The sequence below is a fragment of the Portunus trituberculatus genome, chromosome 6 (assembly GCF_017591435.1).
Source record: "Portunus trituberculatus isolate SZX2019 chromosome 6, ASM1759143v1, whole genome shotgun sequence".
Lineage (NCBI taxonomy): Eukaryota > Metazoa > Arthropoda > Malacostraca > Decapoda > Portunidae > Portunus > Portunus trituberculatus.
Window position 1 is genome coordinate 1,926,389 of NC_059260.1, and position 22,192 is coordinate 1,948,580.

At 39.3% G+C, this 22,192-nt stretch overlaps 1 protein-coding gene across 1 annotated transcript in view; it reads left to right on the forward strand.

Moving 5' to 3' along the window:
* The window catches only part of LOC123518354 (extended synaptotagmin-1-like), a 55,369-nt gene that overhangs the window by 7,133 nt on the left and 26,044 nt on the right, over positions 1–22,192 (forward strand). Inside the window, 7 exon segments of the mRNA XM_045279136.1 lie at positions 1–37; positions 709–777; positions 1,298–1,326; positions 1,329–1,440; positions 2,844–2,964; positions 3,985–4,155; positions 10,924–11,012. The exon segment at positions 1–37 is cut by the window's left edge and continues 178 nt beyond it. Of these exon segments, the coding sequence (XP_045135071.1) occupies positions 1–37; positions 709–777; positions 1,298–1,326; positions 1,329–1,440; positions 2,844–2,964; positions 3,985–4,155; positions 10,924–11,012 (628 nt within the window).

Genomic DNA, 22,192 nt, shown 5'->3' on the forward strand with positions numbered 1-22,192 from the left:
CTTCACGCCACGAGATCATTATGGACATGGATTTTGCGTGAGTGTTGGGTGTTTGTGGTGTGCCGGGTGTGTCACGGAGATGTGTGGGGTGTATTTGAGGGTGTTTTGGGGTGTTTTCAATGTGTTTTTGGTGTGTTTTGGTGTGTTGGGAGTGTTTTGAGGTGTGTTAGGTGTGTTGAGGGTGTAGTGGGTGTGTTTTGAGGTGTGTTGGGTGTGTTTTGAAGTGTGGGGTGTGTCAGTTGCGTTTTGAGGTGTGTTGGGTGTTTTTTGAGGTGTGTCAGGTGTGTTTTGAGGTGTGTTGGGTGTGTTTTGGTGTGTGTCGGCTGTGTTTGGGTGTTGGAATATATTTGTTAGGGTGTAATGTGTATTTGTGTGTGTTGGGTGTGTTTTGACAGTATTTGGGTGTATTTAAGGGTGTGTTCTTGGAGTGTGGCAAATGTGTGGTGTGTTTAGGATTTATTGGGGTGTGTTAGTGTGTTTCTGAGAGTCTTGGTGTTGGTGTGTGTTTTGAGAAATGGTGTATGACTGATTGTGTGGTGTGTGGTGAGTGTGTAGTGTGTTCAGTGTGTGTTTGGAGTGTTAGAGTGTGTTTTTGAGTGTCTTGCAGTGTTGGGGTGTGTTTTGAGAAATGGTGTTGTAATATGTGGCTGATTTCTGCCCCCAAAGTGTTCCGTGTGTTTGTACGTTTGTGTTCCTTTGTGTTGGCAGGTACGCTGGGGATTGCAAGTTTGAGGTGAGCGTTTCCAAGTTCAAGATGGGCATTAAGGACCTCCAGGTAATTGTTGTAGTTGTAGTAGTAGTAGTAGTAGTAGTAGTAGTTGTTGTTGTTGTTGTTGTTGTTTTTGTTTTGTTTTGACTGATTTTCTTTGTGTTGTTGTCATCTTTATTTTGTCTTATTTACTTGTTTATTTTTTATTTATTTATTTATTTATTTATTTTTCTATCAGGTTGTCTGTGTTCAGAATTTGCAGTAGGTTATTTTTGTTTATTAGTTTTAAGTTTTTTTTTCTCTCTCTCTCTCTCTCTCTCTCTCTCTCTCTCTCTCTCTCTCTCTCTCTCTTCTCTCTCTTCCTCCTCCTCCTCCTCCTCATCTTCTTTCCAAACACTCTTCCTCCTCTTATCTTCCTCCTGCTCCCTCTCTTCTGTCTCAAATCTTAATGCCTCCACCTCCTCCTCCTCCTCCTCCTCCTCCTCCTCCTCCTCCTCCTCCTCCTCCTCCTCCTCCTCCTCCTCTCACCTCTTCTCACCTCTTCTCACCATATCACCACCTCCTCACCTCCTGGTCCTTCTCCGCAGATCTCGGGAGGATGCGAGTGGTGATGAAGCCCTGGTGAGGCAGATCCCGCTGGTTGGTGGCCTGCAGGTGTTCTTCCTCAATAACCCTGATGTCGACTTCAACCTCATCGGACTGGCGGATGTGTTTGATATGCCAGGATTAAGGTGTGTGTGTGTGTGTGTGTGTGTTCTATGATTTTTTTCTAAGTTATGATAAGGCTGTTTTTTATTTTTTTTTCTGCGTGCGTGTGTTTGTCTGGTGTGTGTGTGTGTGTGTGTGTGTTTATATTCAGTAGTATACATCATTAATCTTTGGGTATGTTTGTTAGTATGTTTGTATGGGAGAGGTGAGGTGAGGGGAGGGGTGTATGGGAGAGGTGATGGGAGGGGAGGGGAGGGGGATAGTTTAGACACTTGACATATGTGTGGCTGTCAGGTGTGTAAGCTTCACCTGAGTCGTTAAGCTGAAATAACTCGCCTGTGTGTGTGTGTGTGTGTGTGTGTGTGTGTGTGTGTGGTGATTCATATTTTTACAGGTGTTTGCATTGAAAAAGTGGATGGATGTGGTGGTGGTGGTTGTGGTGGTGGTGTTGATGGTGATGGTGGTAGTGGTGGTGCACAGGTGTGGTGTATGGTGTCCCTTTCATCACCCTCATCACCTCTTTACCTTTATACATTATGCATTCACCTACTCTATCTCTCTCTCTCTCTCTCTCTCTCTCTCTCTCTCTCTCTCTCTCTCTCTCTCTCTCTCTCTCTCTCTCTCTAATTTTGTCATATTTCTTTTCATCTTTTATTTTCATTTATTTTTTCTCTATTTCTTGTTCATCCTTCACTTTTTAATTCTTTTCATTCTCTTATTTTTCTTATCCTTCTTTCTTTCCACCTTACTTTTTTTCTTTTTTGTTTTTCCATTTCTTTTTGTCACTTTTTTTTTTATCATCCTTTTTATCATCCTTCAATCTTCCACATCCTTATCCATCCATATTTTCTCATCCTTCACTTCCACATGCATCCTTTTACATCTCACTTTTTTCCTATCCTTCTATCCTACCTTTTCCACTTTTTAATCCTTCTACCTACATTTTCTCATCCTTCAATCCTACAGTCACTCATCCCTCCTTCACCCTCATTTTAACCCATCCTGCACTCTCCACATCCATCCTTTTATACATCTCTATCATTGTTTTTTTTTCTATCCTTCAATTAATCCTACATCCTTCCTAATCACTCCACATTCCAATCCTTCAATCCTACAAGCACATTTCTCCATCCTTTACTCCCACATCTATTTATCCACTCACTTATCCTTCAAATCCTACAGTCTTCTACCTTCTAATCTCTCCACTTTCATATTTCAATCCTTTCAGTCAATCCTACAATCTTTAATATTGTAATCTATCCACATTTTCTCATCCTTCACTTCCACATGCATCCTTTTTAAATCTCGCTCCTTTTTTTTCTATCCTTCAGATCCTACAATCTTCGACTTTCTAAACACTCCTACATTTTCTCATCCTTCAATCTTATATCCACTTATCCACTCATGCATCCTCCGTCCTCCACAGTGACATCCTCCGCAGCATCGTTACGGAGCAGATAGCCCACATGATGGTGCTGCCTAACCGGTATCCTATTCAGTTAGTGGAGGACATCAACATCGCTGAGCTGAAGTGTCCTGCTCCTGCCGTGAGTATCCTTTTCCTCCTTCCATCTGATGTTATTTAGTCTAATTTATTTTTCATCTATTTTTTTTTTGTATTTTTGTCTCCTTTAGTTAGTTCTTCTTGTTAATTCTTCAGTTTATTTATTTTTTTCCTTAATTTCTTTCCTAGGTTTTGATGAGTGTGTTCGGGATATGTGTTTGGGTATATAAGAGTGTTTGGCAGGGTGGTGTGCATGTGTTTGGGTATATAAGAGTGTTTGGCAGGATATTGGGACATGTTTGATTTATTTTTGTGAAGAGGCATTTCAAAGACGTGGATGCTGCTGATATAAGTAAAGGAGGTACAGCAAACATCATTCAGAATTAGATTGTAAACAGAACGGAAATAATGAAAGTTATTTTTTCCTTCTGTACGGTCCGATACCAATTGACCTACGGACCGGTACCAGACCACAGCCCAGGGGTTAGGGACCTTTGGTGTTGGCTATGGGAGAGAGTTTGGAATGGTGTTGGGGCTTGTGTTTGAATGTGTCAGATAGATGGGAGGTGGTGGAACAGTTAAGGTGGTGAATGTGGGATCAGGCAGACATCCATGTGTAGTTTGAATCCCACCACACGCCACCTTGAAACTGTCATTTGTTGAGTGGTTTAAAGTTACCTACATGTCACCGTGATACCCAGGTTCTAGATGAAGGTGTAATTGCCTTACACCAAAGATGCGCTTGGGTGGTGAGATGGGTCCCTAATATGGGTACCACTTAAAATAAAATAGCCTGTAGGGGGAAGGTGAACAGCACTTCCTATACTCGAACCTAGAAATGCTATAGGCCATAACGTAAACAAAAAAAAAGAGAAGACCACTTGAGAAGGCACTAGATATATGTTTTTTGGATAAGAGAAACTGGTCAGGATAAGTTTAAGATAAGGATAAGAGTGTTTAGGGATGTACCTATGTAGGATGGGTCAACTGTGCTAGAGAATTAGAATAGATATAGGTGAAGAAAAATAAGAAAATAACACCTCTCTCCCTCTCTCTGTCCTAGGGTGTCCTGCGTATCCAAGTAATCGAAGCCAAGAATTTAATGAAGAAGGACGTGGGGCTGATGGGGATGGGCAAATCAGATCCTTACTGCATCCTGCGACTCGGGGCTCAGAAATTCCAGACCAAGACCATCAACAACACCATCAACCCCAAGTGGGACTACGCGTGTGAGGTGAGTCCTTGGGGGGGTCTTCCTGTGGGGGCAAAGGTCTTTATTTTCCTTTTTTTGATATGATATGGGGATTTTTGAGGGTGTGGGGATTTGGGATGATTCTGAGGGGGGTTATGTGTGGGTTGGGGGTTTTCCTGAAGGGGGATAGGATGGAGGGTCTTCCTGTGGGTGTATGGGATAAAAAGGGGTCCTTCTGAGGGTGTATGGGATGTAAGGGAGGTCTTTCTTAGGGTGTAGATTGGGAGGAGGGTCTTCTAAGGGTGTATGGGATAAGAAGGGGTCTTTCTGAGGGTGTATGAGCTGGGAAGGGGTCTTTCTGTGGGTGTATGGGCTGGGAATGGGTCTTTCTGAGGGTGTATGGGCTGGGAATGGGTCTTTCTGATGGTATGTAGGCTGGGGATTTTCCTGAGTGTATGTGGTGGGTGGTGGTCTTCCTTAGGGGGGGCCAGTGTGGAGGGGGTCTTTCTGAGGGTGTGTGTGGGGTGGGGGGAGGTCATTTTCTAAGACAGGCTAGTTTAAATTGTAGTCTATCACTAAGTTTAAAGGTATTTTTAAGCATTTTTCTATTTTTTTATTTATTTATTTTTTTATTGAGTGTTGTTAGAAGTCCGTCGTGGTTTTTGTAAAGGCTGGTCTAGTGTGTCACTGAGTTTAAAGGATGGTTAAGAAGTATTAGAAGGAATTTGGCCAAGATAATACATATTTTAAATTTCAGATGTGACAATACAAGTTAATGAATGAATAAAGATAGAAAACAAGACATCAATTTCAGAACTTTTTCAGTCAATACAATAAAAGAGAACCATTAAAATGAAATTCACAAAAATATAAAAACTTGCAGTATTTCAGAGTTGACAATACAAGTTAAATAAATAAATGAATAAAAAAGCCCAATTAATCTTAATTTTTGAGGTAATACAATAAAAAATAGAGAACCATTAGAAGGAACTTGACAAAAACAACATGCATTCAAATTTCATAGACGATAATACAAATTAGATAAATAGATAAATAAATAGACCCCCAAAAAAACTATCAGAACATTTTGAGATAACAACAACAAAAAAAATATTAATCCAGTCAATTTTTAACAAACTTTTCCTTTCAGATCCTAATAATTCCAACCCTTTATTGCAGCAACTTCTCTCTCTCTCTCTCTCTCTGGGGGGAATAACTCTAAACACCCTTATTTATGCTGTCCTATGGTGTATTATTTCTTTGGCACCTATTTCCCCTCTTGAGTTAATCTGGAGTGGTTGGTTGTCTCGTTTTCTGTTGATAGTGAGTGGTTAGTGGAAGTGGTGTTGAAGTAGTAATGAAGTGGTTAGTGGAATGGTGGTGTTGAAGTGATGAAATGGTGAGTGTAAGTGGTGTTGAAATGATGTTAAAATGGTTAGTGGAAGTGGTGTTGAAATGGCAAGATAGTAAGTGGTGTTTGAAGTGGTTATTGGAAGTGGTGTGGTGTTGGTGTTGAAATGTCAAGATATTATATTGAAGTGTGTTTGAAGTGGTTAGTGGAAGTGGTGTTGAAGTGGTAAATTGGTTCACAAGTCTACCAGAGACAGGCACTTAACACTCTAGTCTGCCATTGGTGCGTGCAGTCAAAAGTTCACAGTTTGTTTGATAGAGGTACATTTTGAGGTGTTTGTCCAGGTACAGTGACAGGTTGTGTTGGTGGTGTAGTGCAGGGTTTCTCAATATTTTTTTGGCAGTGTCCCCTCCAAGATAATGTGAGTTTTCGTGGCCCCCATAACTTACTGCATCATGGGAAGTAAATACAGCAGTGCTCGTTGTTAGGAGAGAACTGTGGACTTGAAATTCATACTCCACCAGTAAATGAATAAGCTTCATAATGTTGGTGAAAATTTGATTTAGAAAACTCACAAACAAGCGTAAAGCAACAAGGACTCCCAGGACAGTCAATGTCTATTTAAAGCTTTTCAACTTCATTTGGGAGCAAATTTTGTTTGATAATTCACAAATAAGCATACAACAATTATGAAAGCAAACACAATTGTCAACCATTTTTGTACTTTGTACTTTGGTTGAAAATTTTATTAAAAACTTAAAAGAATATATGTATTATAAAACAAAATGAATCCATGTAGTTAGAATCTCATTGGAAGTGAATGTTATCGGGATGAGAGTGAAAAGACACTGAAATTGCTAAGGGAAGCAGTACGACACCTCACAAGAAAACATCATCAAACAAATAAGGAATTATTATGCTTATATGATCAATGCAAACTCAGGAAGTTCTATGGCCTCCTTGTGGCCCCCCATGGGCCCTCATAGCCAATAATTTTTATATTTTCTGTTCTGTGGACTTTGAAAATTTCTCATGGCTGTGGCCTATGTTGAGAAACCCTGGTGTAGGTGGTGTTAAAAATGACCGGTATTGATATAAATACTTACAAATTCTACATAGAAGCAAAAAAATAAATCCCTTTAAAAACACAATCATATGCAATACAACAAAACAAACACTCACAATCACACCACCACTTCAAACACTTGGAACCACATCAAGTGACACAAACACACACACACACACAAAAAGGAAAAAAAAATCCCTCTTTTAAAACACATACCTTGTCTTAAATTCCTCTCCTTCATTGCATCCAAGAAACAAAACATTGCATTATAAACTGTCCCTGCCTGAGCATGTCTGATGGATGGACTTGCCGGAGGAGGAGGAGGAGGCGGTGGCGGCGGCGACGATTGAACATGAATGAAGACAGGAGGAGGAGAATGTGAATGTACAGGAATGAAGAAGAGAACAGGAGGAGGAGGAGGAGGAGAATGAACAGGAATGAGAAACACAAGAGAAGGAGGAGGAATAAGACAAAAGAATGAGGAGTAGGAGGAGGAGGAGAATAAACAGTAAAGAGAAACACAAGAAGAGGAACAAGACAAAATGTAACAAAAAACCAGACATGAAACATTCCACTAAGCCAGGCATGCAACAGGGCTGGCTTGGGGCTTAAGAGGTCTTGATTGTGTCCTTAACTGTGTGTGGGTTAATTGATGGTGGGCTTGCTATGTGTGGATGCTGTGTGGATGTGTTGATGTGGGTTGATGTCAGCGTGGACTTGTTAATTTGGAAAGACTCTAAATGTGGATGTTTTTGGTGTATGGGACTGTATATTCATGATCACTATTTTTTTTTTTTTCTTTTCCTTTTTCTTTTTCATTAGTTTAATTTTTTTCCATGAGGGTGTGTGAAGGCAGACTCTTGTATTTGGAAAGTCTGGAGCTGCTTTTTGATGTATAGTTCTGCATTTTCCATCGTTTTCTCTTTTTTTTTTTTTTTTTTTAAGCTAGCAAGATTCATCACTATTTTTTCTTATACAGGGTGTGACACAAACTCCTTCCAATATACAGGGTGTGGGGGCAGACTCTTGTGTTATTAGGAAAGACTCAAGCTGTTGGAAGTCTTTGATGTATAGCACTGTCACTTTTTTTTTTTTTTTTTTTTTTTAAGCTGGTAAGGTTTATCAACATTTTTTTCACATACAGTTTACTTTTTCTTTCTTCTTTTTTCTGTTTAAGCTAGTAAGGTTCATCACTATTTTCCTCTTATACAGGGTGTGATGCAGACTCCTTCCGTTATACAGGGTGTGACACAAACTCCCTCCATTATACAGGGTGTGAGGGCAGAGTCTTGTATCATGTATTACTAGGAAAGGCTTTGGTTGTGAAGGTTTTGGAGTTAGTGGTGTGTGTTTATGATGTTCTTTTAAGCTTGTCGGGTTGAGTTGTAGTGTTTTCATTCATTGTTCTACCAGATATTCATAATTTTTCAGGGACATCAGGTTTAATTAGGTTTTGTAACTTTACGTAAAAACCACAACTGATTTTGACGCATTTTCACGTGTGTCCATTTCATACACCTCTCCCTGACGCCCCCCCACACCAGTACTTATTCCCTGCAACTCCTTATCTTGCCAGGACCCTGAACACCTTACCTTCCCTTCTTCCCCATCCTATCTTCTCTCCCTACTATATTTTTGTAAGCTTCTATTTCATTAACCTTTTCCTGACACCCCCACACACCAGTACTTATTCCCTGCAGCTCCTTATACTTTCCAGGACCCTGAACACCCTACCTTCCCTCCTTCCCCATTGTACCTTCTCTCTGTACTATATTTTGTAAGCTTCTATTTCATTAGTCTTTCCCTGACACTCCCACACACCATTACTTGTTCCTGCATTTTCTTAATCTCACCAGAACACAGAACTCACCTTACCTTCCCCATTATACTTTCCTTCCTTCCTCCCACTTCTCTCCATATATATTTTGTAAGTGTTCTTTTCCCTGATGCTCCCCCACCCCTACTCCCTACAGCTCCGTGTACTTGCTAGGACTCTGAACACCACCTTATCTTTCTCCTGCATCCTCATTTCCCTCCCTACTATATTTTTGCAAGCTTTCATTTCATTAGTCTTTCCCTGACACTCTGCAGACATCAGTACTTGTTCCCTGTGGCTCCTTATCCTCTCCAGAACATGTCTGTACCTTATCTCTTCCCCTCTTCCTCCTTCCCTCTCTGTCTCTCCTTCCCATAATAACCACAATCTATCACAATTACAACATACAATCATGGTTTTCTACCACAATTACTACTAACGACTATTTCTCCATACTTCTCCCTCCTCTGCTCTCCTTCATTCGCTCTCTCTCCCCACCTTCCCTTTCTCTCCTCTCTCTCTCTTCCTCCTTCTTCCTTCCCTCCTCACCATGGAAGCCTCTCTCTCTCTCTCTGTTTCTTCTCTCTCCACACATCTCCTCCATCCCTCCAAGTTTGTGTGACGCCTCCTCCCTTACCTTACCTCATTTCCCTTCACCGTCCTTCCGCAGTCCCTTCACAGTCCCTCCACAGTCCCTCCACCGTCCCTCCAACTTCACTAAAATGTTTGTGTGATACTTGAAAATGAGTTCTTGATTTTTGAAGATTGTTGTTTTTGAGACTAAAAAAATTGTAAGAAAATTGCCCTCCATATTTTTTTTTTAGTACGAGTTGTTTTGAGACTAAAAAATTGGTTGGTCTTGATTTTTTTAAAGTTTTGGTGCTTTTGAGACTAGAAAAATTGTCCTTTCCTTTTTTTTTCTTAGTTCGAGTTGTTTTGAGACTAAAAAAATGGTTTGTCTTGATTTTTTTTAGGTTTTGTTGATTTTGAGGCAAAGACAATTAATAAGTTTTAAAGTTTTTGTGCTTTTGAAACTAAAATTGCCCCTTATTATTTTTTATTAGTAAGAGTTGTTTTTAGGTTTTGTTGCTTTAAGACTAAGAAAATTGTAAGAAAACTGCCTCTTGGTTTTTTTTTCTTAGTACGAGTTAATTTGTGATACTTAAAAAATGGATTGTCTTGATATTTTTTCGTTTTATTCCTTTTGAAGCGAAGAAAATTATCCGTTATTTGTTTTTTTAGTATGAATTGTTTTTGAGACTAAGAAAATGGTCCCTTGATATTATTTTTAGTGTGAGTTGTTTGTGATACTTAGAAATAGTTTGTCTTGATTTTTTTAAAGTTTTGTTGTCTTTGATACCTAGAAAATTGTCCCTTGCTTGTTTTTAGGGTGTGTTTTTGAGAGTACGAAAGTGACCATTAGATTTTGATTCCTTTCATTCTATTTCATTTTTTTTTGGTCCAGGATTTTTTGATAGCCTTTTCATCCTCCAATCGGCTTCTGTCACATCACTTTCCTCTTTTCCTTTCATTATAATTTCCTTCACTGCATTTTTTATTTCAGTTCAAACGCAGGCAGCTGTCAGTTCGAACCAGAGTGCGTTGTGGTGTGTTTGTAATGGCTTTATTTGCAGAACGATTCTTTTTCTCAGATCAGGAGTCAACTGCCCTGCCTACCCCCACCTCCCTCCACACACACCCCTTAGCCCCTGGTGTGTGTGTGTGTGTGTGTGTGTGTGTGTGTGTAGTGCTCTGATATATCTGTTCCTTTGTATGGTGTTCCCAGGTCCTACTCTTAATCCCTACGGTGTGTGTGGTGCCATTACATCCCCTCCCTTGTGTGGTGTTCCCCTGCTCCGACTCTTAACCTCTTCAGTACTGGAACGCATTTTTGTCATGTTTTTTGTGTGTGATTAGATGACTTTATTGACATTAGGAAGCGTCTATGGAGGTCACAAGATTAATGGCCACAGTCTTCACTATAATCCCTTCAGTATTGGGATGCATTTTTATCACGAGTTCTGGGTATGATTAGACTATTTTATTGACATTAGGAAGGGTCTATGGAGGTCAGAAGATCAATGGTCAGTCTTTTCAAGATTTTAATCCCCCCCCGTCACGTCAGTTTCTAAAGCCGTATAGAATTTAGACGATTTTATTGACATTCTAAAGAGTCTATGGAGGTCAGAAGATTAATACCACAGTCTTCACTATTTTAATCCCCCACAAGAGTTTCTGAAGCTGTATAGAATCCCCAAATAGTCGCCAGAATAAAAACGAAAACACGACATGGTACTGAAGAGGTTAATCCCTTTTAAGTATGGCCCCCTGACATACCCCCATTGTCTAGCATTACCCCCTTCCCAACCTTTAATCCCATAGAAGTGTAGCTCCCCTAAAAATCACTGCCCCTCACCTGTGCCTGGTACCTCCCTTCCTTTAAACCCCTCATAAGTATACCCTCCTTGAAATACCTCCCCTTTATGGTGTACTGATGACCCATGTGTGGTGTGTGTGGTGTGTGGTGTTTAATCCAGGCCTCTCCCATGACCCTGGTTCTCCTCCTCCTCCTCTCAGTTTCTGGTCAATGATCTCCATGGCCAAGAGGTTGTGTTTGAGGTGTTTGATGTGGATGATGGGCTCAACAACGACGATCTTTTGGGGAGGTGAGAGGCTGTGTGTGTGTGTGTGTGTGAGAAAGAGAGAGAGAGAGCGAGTGTGTGAGCATAAGAGGTAGCGTGCATGCGTGTGTGTGAGAGAGAGAGAGATAGAGAGAGATGCTGTGTTTGTGTGTGAGTGAGAGAGTGAATGTTTGTGTTTGTAAAAGTCTGTGTATGAGAGAGAGAGAGAGAGAGAGAGAGAGAGAGAGAGAGAGAGAGAGAATAGCTGTACATAGTGAGAGCAGTGACTTGGAAGAATTTAATGAATGAATAAATGATAAAAAAATATAGTGAGGGAGAATGAGTGAGTGAGTGAGTGAGTGAGTGAGTGAGTGAGTGAGTGAGAGTAACAGTGTACATAGTGAGAGTAGTGACTTGTACTCTTTCCTCTTGCCACTCCTCTCTCACTCCCACTCCAGTCGATAAGAGAGAGAGAGAGAGAGAGAGAGAGAGAGATAAAACCAGTTACTCCCTTCCACCATCTCTCCACTGACTCAGACACTCACTCTCTCTCTCTCTCTCTCTCTCTCTCTCTCTCTCTCTCTCTCTCTCTCTCTCTCTCTCTCTCTCTCTCTCTCTCTCTCTCTCTCTCTCATCTCCAAACACAGACAATCCCCCATCAATTTCCCCCCACTTTCCCCTCACCAAGATAGCCATATCACCTCACTGCACCCTCACACACACGCACACACACACACAAACGCACCAGCACTTTAACACTCAAACGCACTCAAACACGTGACTATTTGGTGCTGCACTGGTGACTAACATATGCCTGGTGTCTGGTGTGTGGCGTAGTGCATTGTGGGTGGTGTGTGTTTGTGTGTGTGTGTTTGTGTTTGCTTGTACTAATCTTGTGTATGCTTCAGTGTTTTAATCCTTACCCTCCTTTTTTTGTTCTTGTATTATTGCCTTCTCCTCCTCCTCGTCCTCCTCGTCCTCCTCCTCCTCCTCCTCCTCCTCCTCCTCCTCCTCCTCCTCCTCCTCCTCCTCCTCCTCCTCCTCCTCCTCCTTCTAATTTTCTTGTTTAATTACTTTTTCTTGTAGTCCTCCTCCTCCTCCTCCTCCTCCTCCTCCTCCTCCTCCTCCTCCTCCTCCTCCTCCTCCTCCTCCTCCTCCTCCTTCTAGTCCTCTTGTTCCTGGTACTTTTCTTGTAGTCCTCCTCCTCCTCCTCCTCCTCCTCCTCCTCCTCCTTGTATCATTGTTCCCTCCTCAGCACAATCAGCACTTCACGTTTTCTTTCCCTTCCAGGTCATTTTTTGTGGGGACAAACTAAAGTATTTTTTTTTTCTGTAGTGTGTATAAAAATTGTTCTGTGGTTCTGATGGCACTCTAGTTGTTGTTGTTGTTGTTTGTTTGTTATAAATTTTCATCTTTATTTATTTGTTTATTTTATTTTATTTTGTTTTATTTTTTAGGTATAAGGAAGTGGTTTTAATTTGGGAGTTGTGTTGACGGAGGCGAGTTTTGAGTGTGTAAGGAAAGGTTAGATTAATATTTCTTGTTATTTTCTTATTTTATTGTTATTTTCATCCTTTTCTCTCTCTAATTCAGTTTTGAGTACACAAGAAAAGCTTAGGTTAGCATTTTTTCATATTTTCTTCCTCCTCTCTTATTCTGTTTTGAGTACGTAAGGAAAGACCACATGGTATAAATAAAAAAAATAAAAAAGTTAGAGTAATATTTCTTATTTTCATATTTTGTTATTTTCTTCCTTCTCTCTCTTATTCTGCTTTGAGTACATAAGAAAAGGTTAAGTTAACATTTTTATTTCTTCCTCCTCTTATTCTGTTTTGAGTACCATAAGGAAAGGTTGGATTAGTTCTTGTTATATCTTTATTTTATTATTTTCTTCCTTCTCTTTCTAATTCAGTTTTGAGTACACAAGGAAAGCTTTGGTTAGTATTTTTTTCATATTTTCATTCTCATCTCTCTTATTCAGTTTTGAGTACGCGAGGCAAGCTTAAGGTAGTGTTTCTTCTTATTCATCCCCTCCTCTCACTTATTCTCTCTCCTCCTTGTGCTGTCTTCATCTCTTCAGGAAAACTAAACAAGATAGGGAGGAAAGATTATAGTAGTGTTTCTTGTTTAACCTCTCCCTTCTCTTGCTTACTTTCTTCCTTTTGTTGTCTTCACTTCAGGAAAAATAGATAGGGAAGATAGGAAGGAAAGGTTATGGTAGTGTTTCTTGTTGTTTATCCTCTCCCTACTCCTGCTTTTTCTTCCTTTTTTCTAGATCACTTCAGAATAAAAAATGAAGAGGAGATAGGAAGTCTTTTTCAGTTGAAGTAAATATCAAAAGAAGAAATGTTAATCCTTTTCTTGTCTTAATCACTTTAGAATAAAAACTAAATGAATTAAGATTACGGAACTTTTGAATTAAGCAAGGTATGAAAGGAAGACATTTTAAGTGGTGTGTAAAGTTAGTACTGGTTCATTTTATAGGAGTGACTTAGATGGCAAGGATATTCACCAGCTCACCTCAGAAAAAAAAAAAAAAAATAGGAAGGTTCTTTTGAATTAAGGAAGATATCGAAGGAAGTTTTAAATGGTGTATGAAGTTAGTATTGCTTCATTTTATAGGAGTGAATTATATGGCAAGGATATTCACCAGTTGGCCTCAGAAAAAATAAAATAGGAAGGTTCTTTTTAATTAAGCAAGATAACAAAGGAATAGAATAGGATAAATTAGTATACGTAGATTAGCAAATATTGGTTAGGTTAGCAGTGTGCCTTTTTCTGATTGGCTCCGGTCTCCGCCAGGCACTCGCCAATGTGATACGCAGGCAGCGAGTGACAATAGAGTGCTGGGATTATGACTATAGCCCCCTCAAGTCTTATGAGAACGATGACTTTCTGGGAAGGTACTGGTGGTGGTGGCTCGGTGGTGGTGGTGCGTGGTGGGTGAGGCTTACTTGTGCTGTCGGGTGTGTGTGTGTACATATGTGTGTGTGTGTGAGGGTTGGCATGGTGTGTACCCTCTGTGTCTGGGTGTTCCGCACCTTGCATGGGGAGGAAGAACTGTAAGGTGCATATTCAAGTCACTATGAATAAGGATTTGCTAATATTTTGATCCTTCCTGCAAACTTGAGTCACTGATTAAAGATTCGCTGATAATTATGACCTCTGCATATTTTGAGTCAGATTCATTTATTGCCTTTTTTTTTTTTTATCTTCCTGGCAATTGAGTCACAGTATAATGGCTTTGTTATTCAATTGACTCATCCTTCCCTGAGTATTGTGAGTCACTGCTTCACTTACTGACTCATTTGACCTTGCTTGCAATTGAGTCACATTACAAAACTTGGATACTTAACTGACTCAACCTGTCCTTGTGGTTAAGTCACAGTATAAGGCCTTGGTCCAGTGACTCATCCTTGCCTGCAAATTAACTCTTATGACTTTCCCTGCACAAGATTGCCAGTTATGGAAAGTAGAGTCATTGCCCGTCCAACCTCACCATAAATGGAAAAAATGCGAATGTTGAATGAAAATGATGATGATGATGATGACTTTCCTTACAATCGAGTCACAAAGCGTTGAATATTTGACTCAACTTTTTCCATTGAGTCGCAGTACAAGGCTTGGTTCAGTGACATCCCTCCCTGCATATCGAGTCACTCTTATTCACTTATTGACTCATTTGACCTTCCTTACAGTTGAGTCGCATTACAAAGCTTGAAAATTTAGCTGACTCAAATTTTTCTTGCCATAGAGTCTATAAGGTTTGGTTCAGTGACTCATCCTTTCCTGCATATTGAGTCACTCCAAATTGCCTCCCTGACTTGTATGACCTTCCTTACAATTGAGTCACAAAGCGTTGGATATTTGACTCAACTTTTCCTTACAATTGAGTCACAGTACAAGGTTTAGCTTAGTGACTCATCCCTCCCTGCATTTGAGTCTGTTAATATTGACTCACTGACTGACTCCTCCCTGCATATCACTCTGCATGTCACAAGATTCATCCTTAAAAATAAAAAAAAAAACTCAAATTTGAAATGAAAAAGATAAATTTGTTCTGGCTTGCTGGAAAACTGTGATGCATTTAATAAGATTCTGAACCTGAATAAAAAACTAATAGTGTTCCATACATGCTTTAATTAATCCCTTCAGTACTGGAGCACATTTTTAGCGTGAAATTTTGGTGTGATTAGACCATTTTATTGACATTAGCAAGAGTCTATATTTTCAGAAGATTAATGGCCACAGTCTTCACTATTTTAATCTCCCACATGAGTTTTGGAAGCTGTATAAAATCACCAAATAGTCACCAGAATGAATATGGAAAAGTGTCATGGTACTGAAGGGGTTAATGTGTTGAAAGATAAGTCAGGTTGAAGTTAAGAAGATTTTTACGAGTTTACTAGAAAATAATGTGTTTTTTGGAAGATAAATGAAGAGAGATGTTTAGACGTTTACTTAAATATTTAATTGAAAAGAAGGTTGAAGTTATGAAGAATCGTTTTATATGTGTATTAGTAAATAATGCGTTTTTTGAAAGATAAATGAAGCAAGATGTTTTCGAAGTTTACTTAAATATTTAACAGCAAAGAATACTGGAAAAAAAAGTATCTAGAACAAGCAAGGAAGAAAAAAATAAAAACTTAAATAAAAAAAAACATCAAAAATAAAAAAAACAAGAAAAATAGCTATCGGCAAAAAAAAAAAAAAAAAAAAACGCAATGCCAACCTTCACACACACAGGGTTTTTTGTTTTTCTGTTTTTTCTCACTAATAATGCTTCCGTTGATCTGCCTTCCTGCTGGTGATGTGTCATGGCTGGAGGCGTCTTGGCGTGTGGTGTTGCGTGGTGTTGTGTGGTGTTGGTGTGACGGTGTGTTGGTTCATTGGTGGTGTGGTGGTGTTCAAGGAGTTTACACGCTTTTTGATAGTAAACTTTATCCTCGCTATCTGACTTTTTGCTGGAGTGTGACATTTAAAGCACCATTTCTGCATTGGCTTGTTTTGCAGTGGTGGTGGTGGTGGTGGTGGTGGTTGTTTGGTGTGGTGTGGTGTGGTGTGGTGTGGTGATCTAAATACATGCTTCTGATTGCAAACTTCATCTCACCATCACTGCTGTTTGCTCTTGTGTTCCTTGTATTGCATATTTCAACACTCGCTGCGTCTTCTTATAAACACACACACATACAGAAATTGAGAAAAAAGTAAGATAGAGGAAAAAAAATCAGATAAATACACACATACATAAATCAAGAAAATAAATAAATGAATAAATACACATACATAAATTAATATGAATAGGAAATAAGCACGTACATAAATAAAAAAAATAAAAAAGAATTAATACACACATACATAAGTTAAGGAAAAGGAAAGAAGTACATAAAAAGAGTAAGAAAATAATTTATAAGTGTCTCAAACATCCATTCCTTCCAATATGGCAGTCGATAAAAGCTCGTTTCTTGTACAAGGTCACGATAATCTTGTTCAATATATCTTTATTTTCCTTCAATCAATCTTTTCATTGGTGTTCATAGTTTCCAATTGGCTCACATTCATATACTGTTACTCTAGTGGGCTTCCTACACACACACACACACACACACACACACACACACACACACACACACACACACACACACACACACACACACACACACACACACCAGGTAAGCAGTCAAAGATGGAGAGTTTGCCTAAAGAATTGTGTATTTTGAATCTTGGTTTGGTTTTGTGGCTTCCCAGTTTTTGCTTCTGCTGCAGTTAATTCCCCCTTCCCTCCTCCTGATACCCCAGAGTTTCCCCCCATCTACCCATCCTCCCACCCTGTCCTCTTCAGTGCCAGAGTGCCTTGTTTTGCTACCCCTGCCCCTTCCACCTCCTCCATCCCTCCCTCCCCCAGTGCAGCATCTCAGGTTTATTAAATTGTCCTGTTGTCTTTATTCCATTTCTTTTTTCTTCCATTTTTCTTCTTGTCTTGTTTGATTGTTAGGATTTTCAGGGTTTATTTGGGTATTTTTTAAACTGCTCCTCTCTTTTCTATTCATTTTCTCTTTTCCTTCTTGCTTAAAATTTCTATCTCTCTTCAGTGTATTTCTATGGACTTGTAAAGGAATATATAGACCGTTTATTTGGGGTGTTTTTAAATGTTCTGTTCTATTACTCCATTTCTCCTTCACTTCTTCCTTCAGTACATTTCAGTATCTATTCAATGTACCTTCATAAACTAGTAAGCAATCTATTCGCAGCTTACTTTGGGGTGTTTTTAAATCCTTTTCTATTACTCCTTTTCTTCCTTTGCTACATTCAGTATCTATTCAACGTACCTTTATAAAGTAGTAAGCGATATATTCACAGCTTACTTCGGGTGTTTTAAAATCTATTCCTCTTTTCTCTTACTCAATTTCTCCTTTTCCTCTTCCTTAACCCCTTCAGTACAGGGATGCATTTCTACCTAGAGTTTTGGGTGTGATTAAACGATTTTATTGACAATAGGAAGGGTCTACGAAGCTCAGAAGATTAATGGCCTGAGTCTTCACTATTTTAACCCCCACATAAGTTCATGAAGCTTTATAAAATCACCAAAACATTAGGTAGAATATTAAAAAGCATCCCAATACTGAAGGGGTTAACATTTCAACAAGGGGTTAATATTTCAACATCTAGTTAACATATCTTTATAAACTTTGACTCCTTATCTTGTTCCCTTCACTCTTACACTCACATCTCCCAGTGCCTCTCACCCTCACTGGCCGCCCCTCACACCCCCTCACGCCCCCTCACAGTCACCTCCCCCCTCGGCAGGCTGTGTGTGATGTGCTGCACCGACAGACCATCAATATCGAGTGCTGGGACTGGGATGCTAACTTGCCCGGCACTAAGACCGATGATTTCTTGGGGAGGTAACACTGCCTGGTCTGTTCTGGTCTGGGCTAGTCTGGGCTGGACTGGTCTGGGCTAGTTTGGGCTGGGCTGGGCTGGTCTGATCTGGTCTGGTCTTGGCTAATTTGGGCTGGGCTGGTCTGGGCTAGTTTGGGCTGGGCTGGTCTGATCTGGTCTGGTCTGGACTAGTTTGGGCTTGACTTGTCTGGGCTTGGCTTGTCTGGTCTGGTCTGGTCTGGACTGGTCTGGGCTAATTTGGGCTGGGCTTGTCTGGTCTGGTCTAGTCTGGGCTGGTCTGGTCTGGTCTAGGCTGGGCTGGGCTGGTCTGGTCTGGTCCAGTCTGGGCTTGTCTGGACTGGGCTGGTCTGGTCTGGTCCAGTCTGGGCTTGTCTGGACTGGGTTGGTCTAGGCTGGTCTGGGTTGGTCTAAGCTGGTCTGGTCTGGTCTTCCTAAGCATCTTTTTCCTTTTTTTCAGTTTTTCTCATCTGTCTTGATTTATTTTGACTTGTTTTGATTTAGTTTTTCCCTTTTTTTTTTTAAGGGTTTGTTTGCTGTCTTGTTTATTTCATCTCTTTCCTTTTTCTCCTCTAATTTGTTATCTCTTCTTTGTTTCTTCCTGTTTCCTCGTTTTCTATTTCCTCCTCTCAATTTTCAGAGGTGTAAATCTCTACTTTTCTCTCTCCTTATCTCATTCTTTATTTTGTTCTCTATTTCCTTACTTTATCCTTAATGCTGTCCCCTTTCCTTCTTTGTCAATTTATTCTCATTTTTCACTTAATTCTGTCCTCTTTCCTTTTTTTTCTCTACGTTTATCTTCGTTTATTCAGCATTTTTCCTGTTTATTCCCTTTATCTCCGTATTTTTTCTAACACACCTTTTGTTCCGTGGGTTGAGTTCCCTTGGGTGTGTCTCCTCAATTCATAGTTCATTTTGGCTCTGAACTTGTCAAAATCAACACAAACACACAAACTGGAGAATTGGTCACTTGTTTATTGGTTGTCTGGAGTTAATAATGAGCTATGTCAAGTGGGGAGTGTATTTTGGGGTATTTTGCTTTGAATTTTGTAATTTTGGTGATTTTTTTTTTTTGTATATATATTTTTGGCTTTTTCAATGACGCATGTTTTTTCGTTTTTTTATGGTATTGATGCACGATTTGTTTTTTTTTTTAATATAACATGATTGCCGCTTTTCATGTCATGTTTTTTTCCTTTTCCTCTTTTTATTATTCTTTACATTTTTCTATCTCCTTTTACTCCTATTCATAAATTTTCCAGCCTTATTCACTTTCCTATTTCTCTTTTACATTTCTTTATCTCCATTTTCTCCTCCTATTTTACATATCTCCAGTCTTACTCACTCTCCCTATTATTCCTTTACATTTCTGTCTTCATTTACTCTTATTCATTTATTTCCAGTCTTATCCACTCCTCAAATTCTTCTTCACATTTTTCTATCTCCTTTTACATTCATATCTCCTCCATTATCCACTCATCCTATTTTATTTACATTTCTCTTTATTTACTCCTTTTCATAAATTTTCCAGCCTCACCAATTCCTCTCTATTCTTTTCAACATAGTCTCTTTCTCTCTCCATTTATATTTCTCTACTGCTGTTTCTCCTATTCCTATCCCAGTCAGCATGAAGGCATGTGTATTTCAATTTGTTGGGATGCATTTTGAGAAGCGCTAGATGGCTGGGTGTCTAAGCATAGCAGCATAACAGCATAACAGCATGTGCTTCATAGGGCAGCTTTAGTTCATTAGAGAGAGTGACAGCATGGTTATGTGTTCATACTGGGGTAGTGTTGTAGAGGGTGTATGTTCAGTGAGGTTAGGTTAGGTTAGGTTAGGTTAGGTTAGGTTAAGGTGGTAGAGTTGTTATGCTGGTGTTGAATTGCAGAAGGTGTTTTGATGATTAATTTTTCATCGTTCATTAATTCCTCTTTGGGTGGAGCTAATGATTTGTTTGTTGTCATTCTTATTTATTTATTTATTTTTTTTTTTTTTCCTAAGTGATTTCTATATATATATTTTTTTTAATCTGTTATTTTTTTAATTATTTTATTTGATTAATTTTTTGTTGTTTTATTTGATTAATTAATTTATTTATTCTTTTTTGCCTTGATTTTACTGTTCCCGTTTCATGTGTTTTTCATCGACGTTCTTATCTTTTGCTTTCTTTGATGTTTTTCATTCTATTTCTCTATTTTCCTTTTTTTGTGAGATAATTCCTGTTCTTCATGTTTTCTCTCATTCAGGTTTTAATTTTTTTCCTTTGTCTTGTATATACTTGTTGAATCCCTATATTTTACCTTTTTAAATAACCTCTAATACTTCTATACCTTTTAAAGACCTCTAGACTAGGCCTGCTGGAAATGTATGCCTTTTAAACACCTCTAGAACAAGCTTGCTAAAATATATCTGCATTTCTCTAATATACCCCCATTTAAAACTTACAATATGCCTGAAGTAATCTCTAATATATGCATGTAAGAATGTATTGAGATATGCCTGTGTGATATGCTCATATAAAACAGATTAATATATTTTTCTTTGCAGGGTGAAACTAATTGACACTCGGTACATTTCAAACACTAATATTGTGTATGTGGGAGGAAGGAAACTTTTGTATAGGTCGTACATTGTTTATTGACCTTTTATATATCAGTGGTGGGAAAGTGAATAACCTTTGCCACTGACCGTTGTCCTCATCTGCTAACAATCTTCATTCATTCAAATACAAGAGATATACCAGTCATTTTTCATGCAAGAGGGAAGAAAAAAAAGAATAAAACGTTTGACTTGCCAATCCCTAGACAAAAAAAGGCAAAACGATTAAGAAACATCCCAAAACAAACTTCAAACCTCATTCCTATAAGTTACCTTCCTTCCACAGCTGTAAATAAACCCATGACATGTGTTAAGAAACTGTGATGCTTTCATATTGTAACCCTGAACTTCCTAAGACAGTGTTTGGCTTCATATTATAACCCTGAACTTGCTAGACACTGTTTGGCTTTGATATTGTAACCCGGAACTTGGTAGGAAACTGTAATGCCTTGATGCTGTAACCTTGAACTTGCAAGGGCACTGTTTGGCTTCATATTGAAACCCCAAATGTGCTAGAAATCTGGGCTCATTTTCTCAAACACTTGCATTTCACCTCCACTATTTCAAAGGGCTTTATCTAAATTTACAAGTTTATCAACGTGTTTTTATGGTTCTAGAGGCAGAGAGTGACGAGATTTCTACATTATTAACATGAGAAACACTATTGTAAACCCCACTAGTCATCTCTGTGGCCTTGGAAAATAGTTGTGGTGAGAGAGCAAAGAATATATGCCTTGTTTACCTTGATATTGTAACCATGAACTTGCTACATACTGTGGGACCTTTATATTGTGACCCTGAACTTGCTAGAAACTGTGGGGCATAATATTATAACACTGAGCTTGCTAGAAATATGTTTGCCTTGATTTTGTAACCCTGGACTTGCTAGAAATGTATCAGGGTTTGTCTTGTAACCTTGAACTTGTTGGACACATGTGGAGGGCTTTCTGTATTGTAACCCTGCATTGGTACATGACACAAGCACCTTTGGTTAGCCTGTGTAGTGGTCAGTGGCTTGTGGTGTGTAGGTTAACTGTGCATTGTTGCTGGTGTATTGTGTATGCTTAGTGACAGCACAGACACACTGATGTACACTGGTAACGTGGATAAAGTGTGTGTGTGTGTGTGTTGTTAGCTTCTGCACTGATGCACTCCACACACACGCACACACACACACACACATTTTATTCTTGTCTTGCAGTCACTTGGTACACACACACACACATTTTATTCTTGTCTTGCAGTCACTTGGTAAAGACTGTTTGGTAAATGTACACTTGTTGATGCATACACACACACACACACACACACACACACACACACACACACACACGGACACATTTATTCATGTACATATCCACTCCTTTTGAAACTGTCTCTCTTGAAAACACACACATATACACAGACACAGACACACACTGCCTCTTGAAACACCATTTTAAAACACATGAAAACCTTCCTTTTCTTGAAATACACACACACACACACACACACACACACACACACACACACACACACACACACACACACACACACACACACACACACACACACACACACACACACACACACACACACACACACACACACACACACACACACACACACACACACACACACACACACACACACACACACACACACACACACACACCCTGCATGTTGTTGTTGTTGTTGTTGTTGCAGCTGCCCACTAGCATCTACTCAATCTTTGGGAACATGTCTAT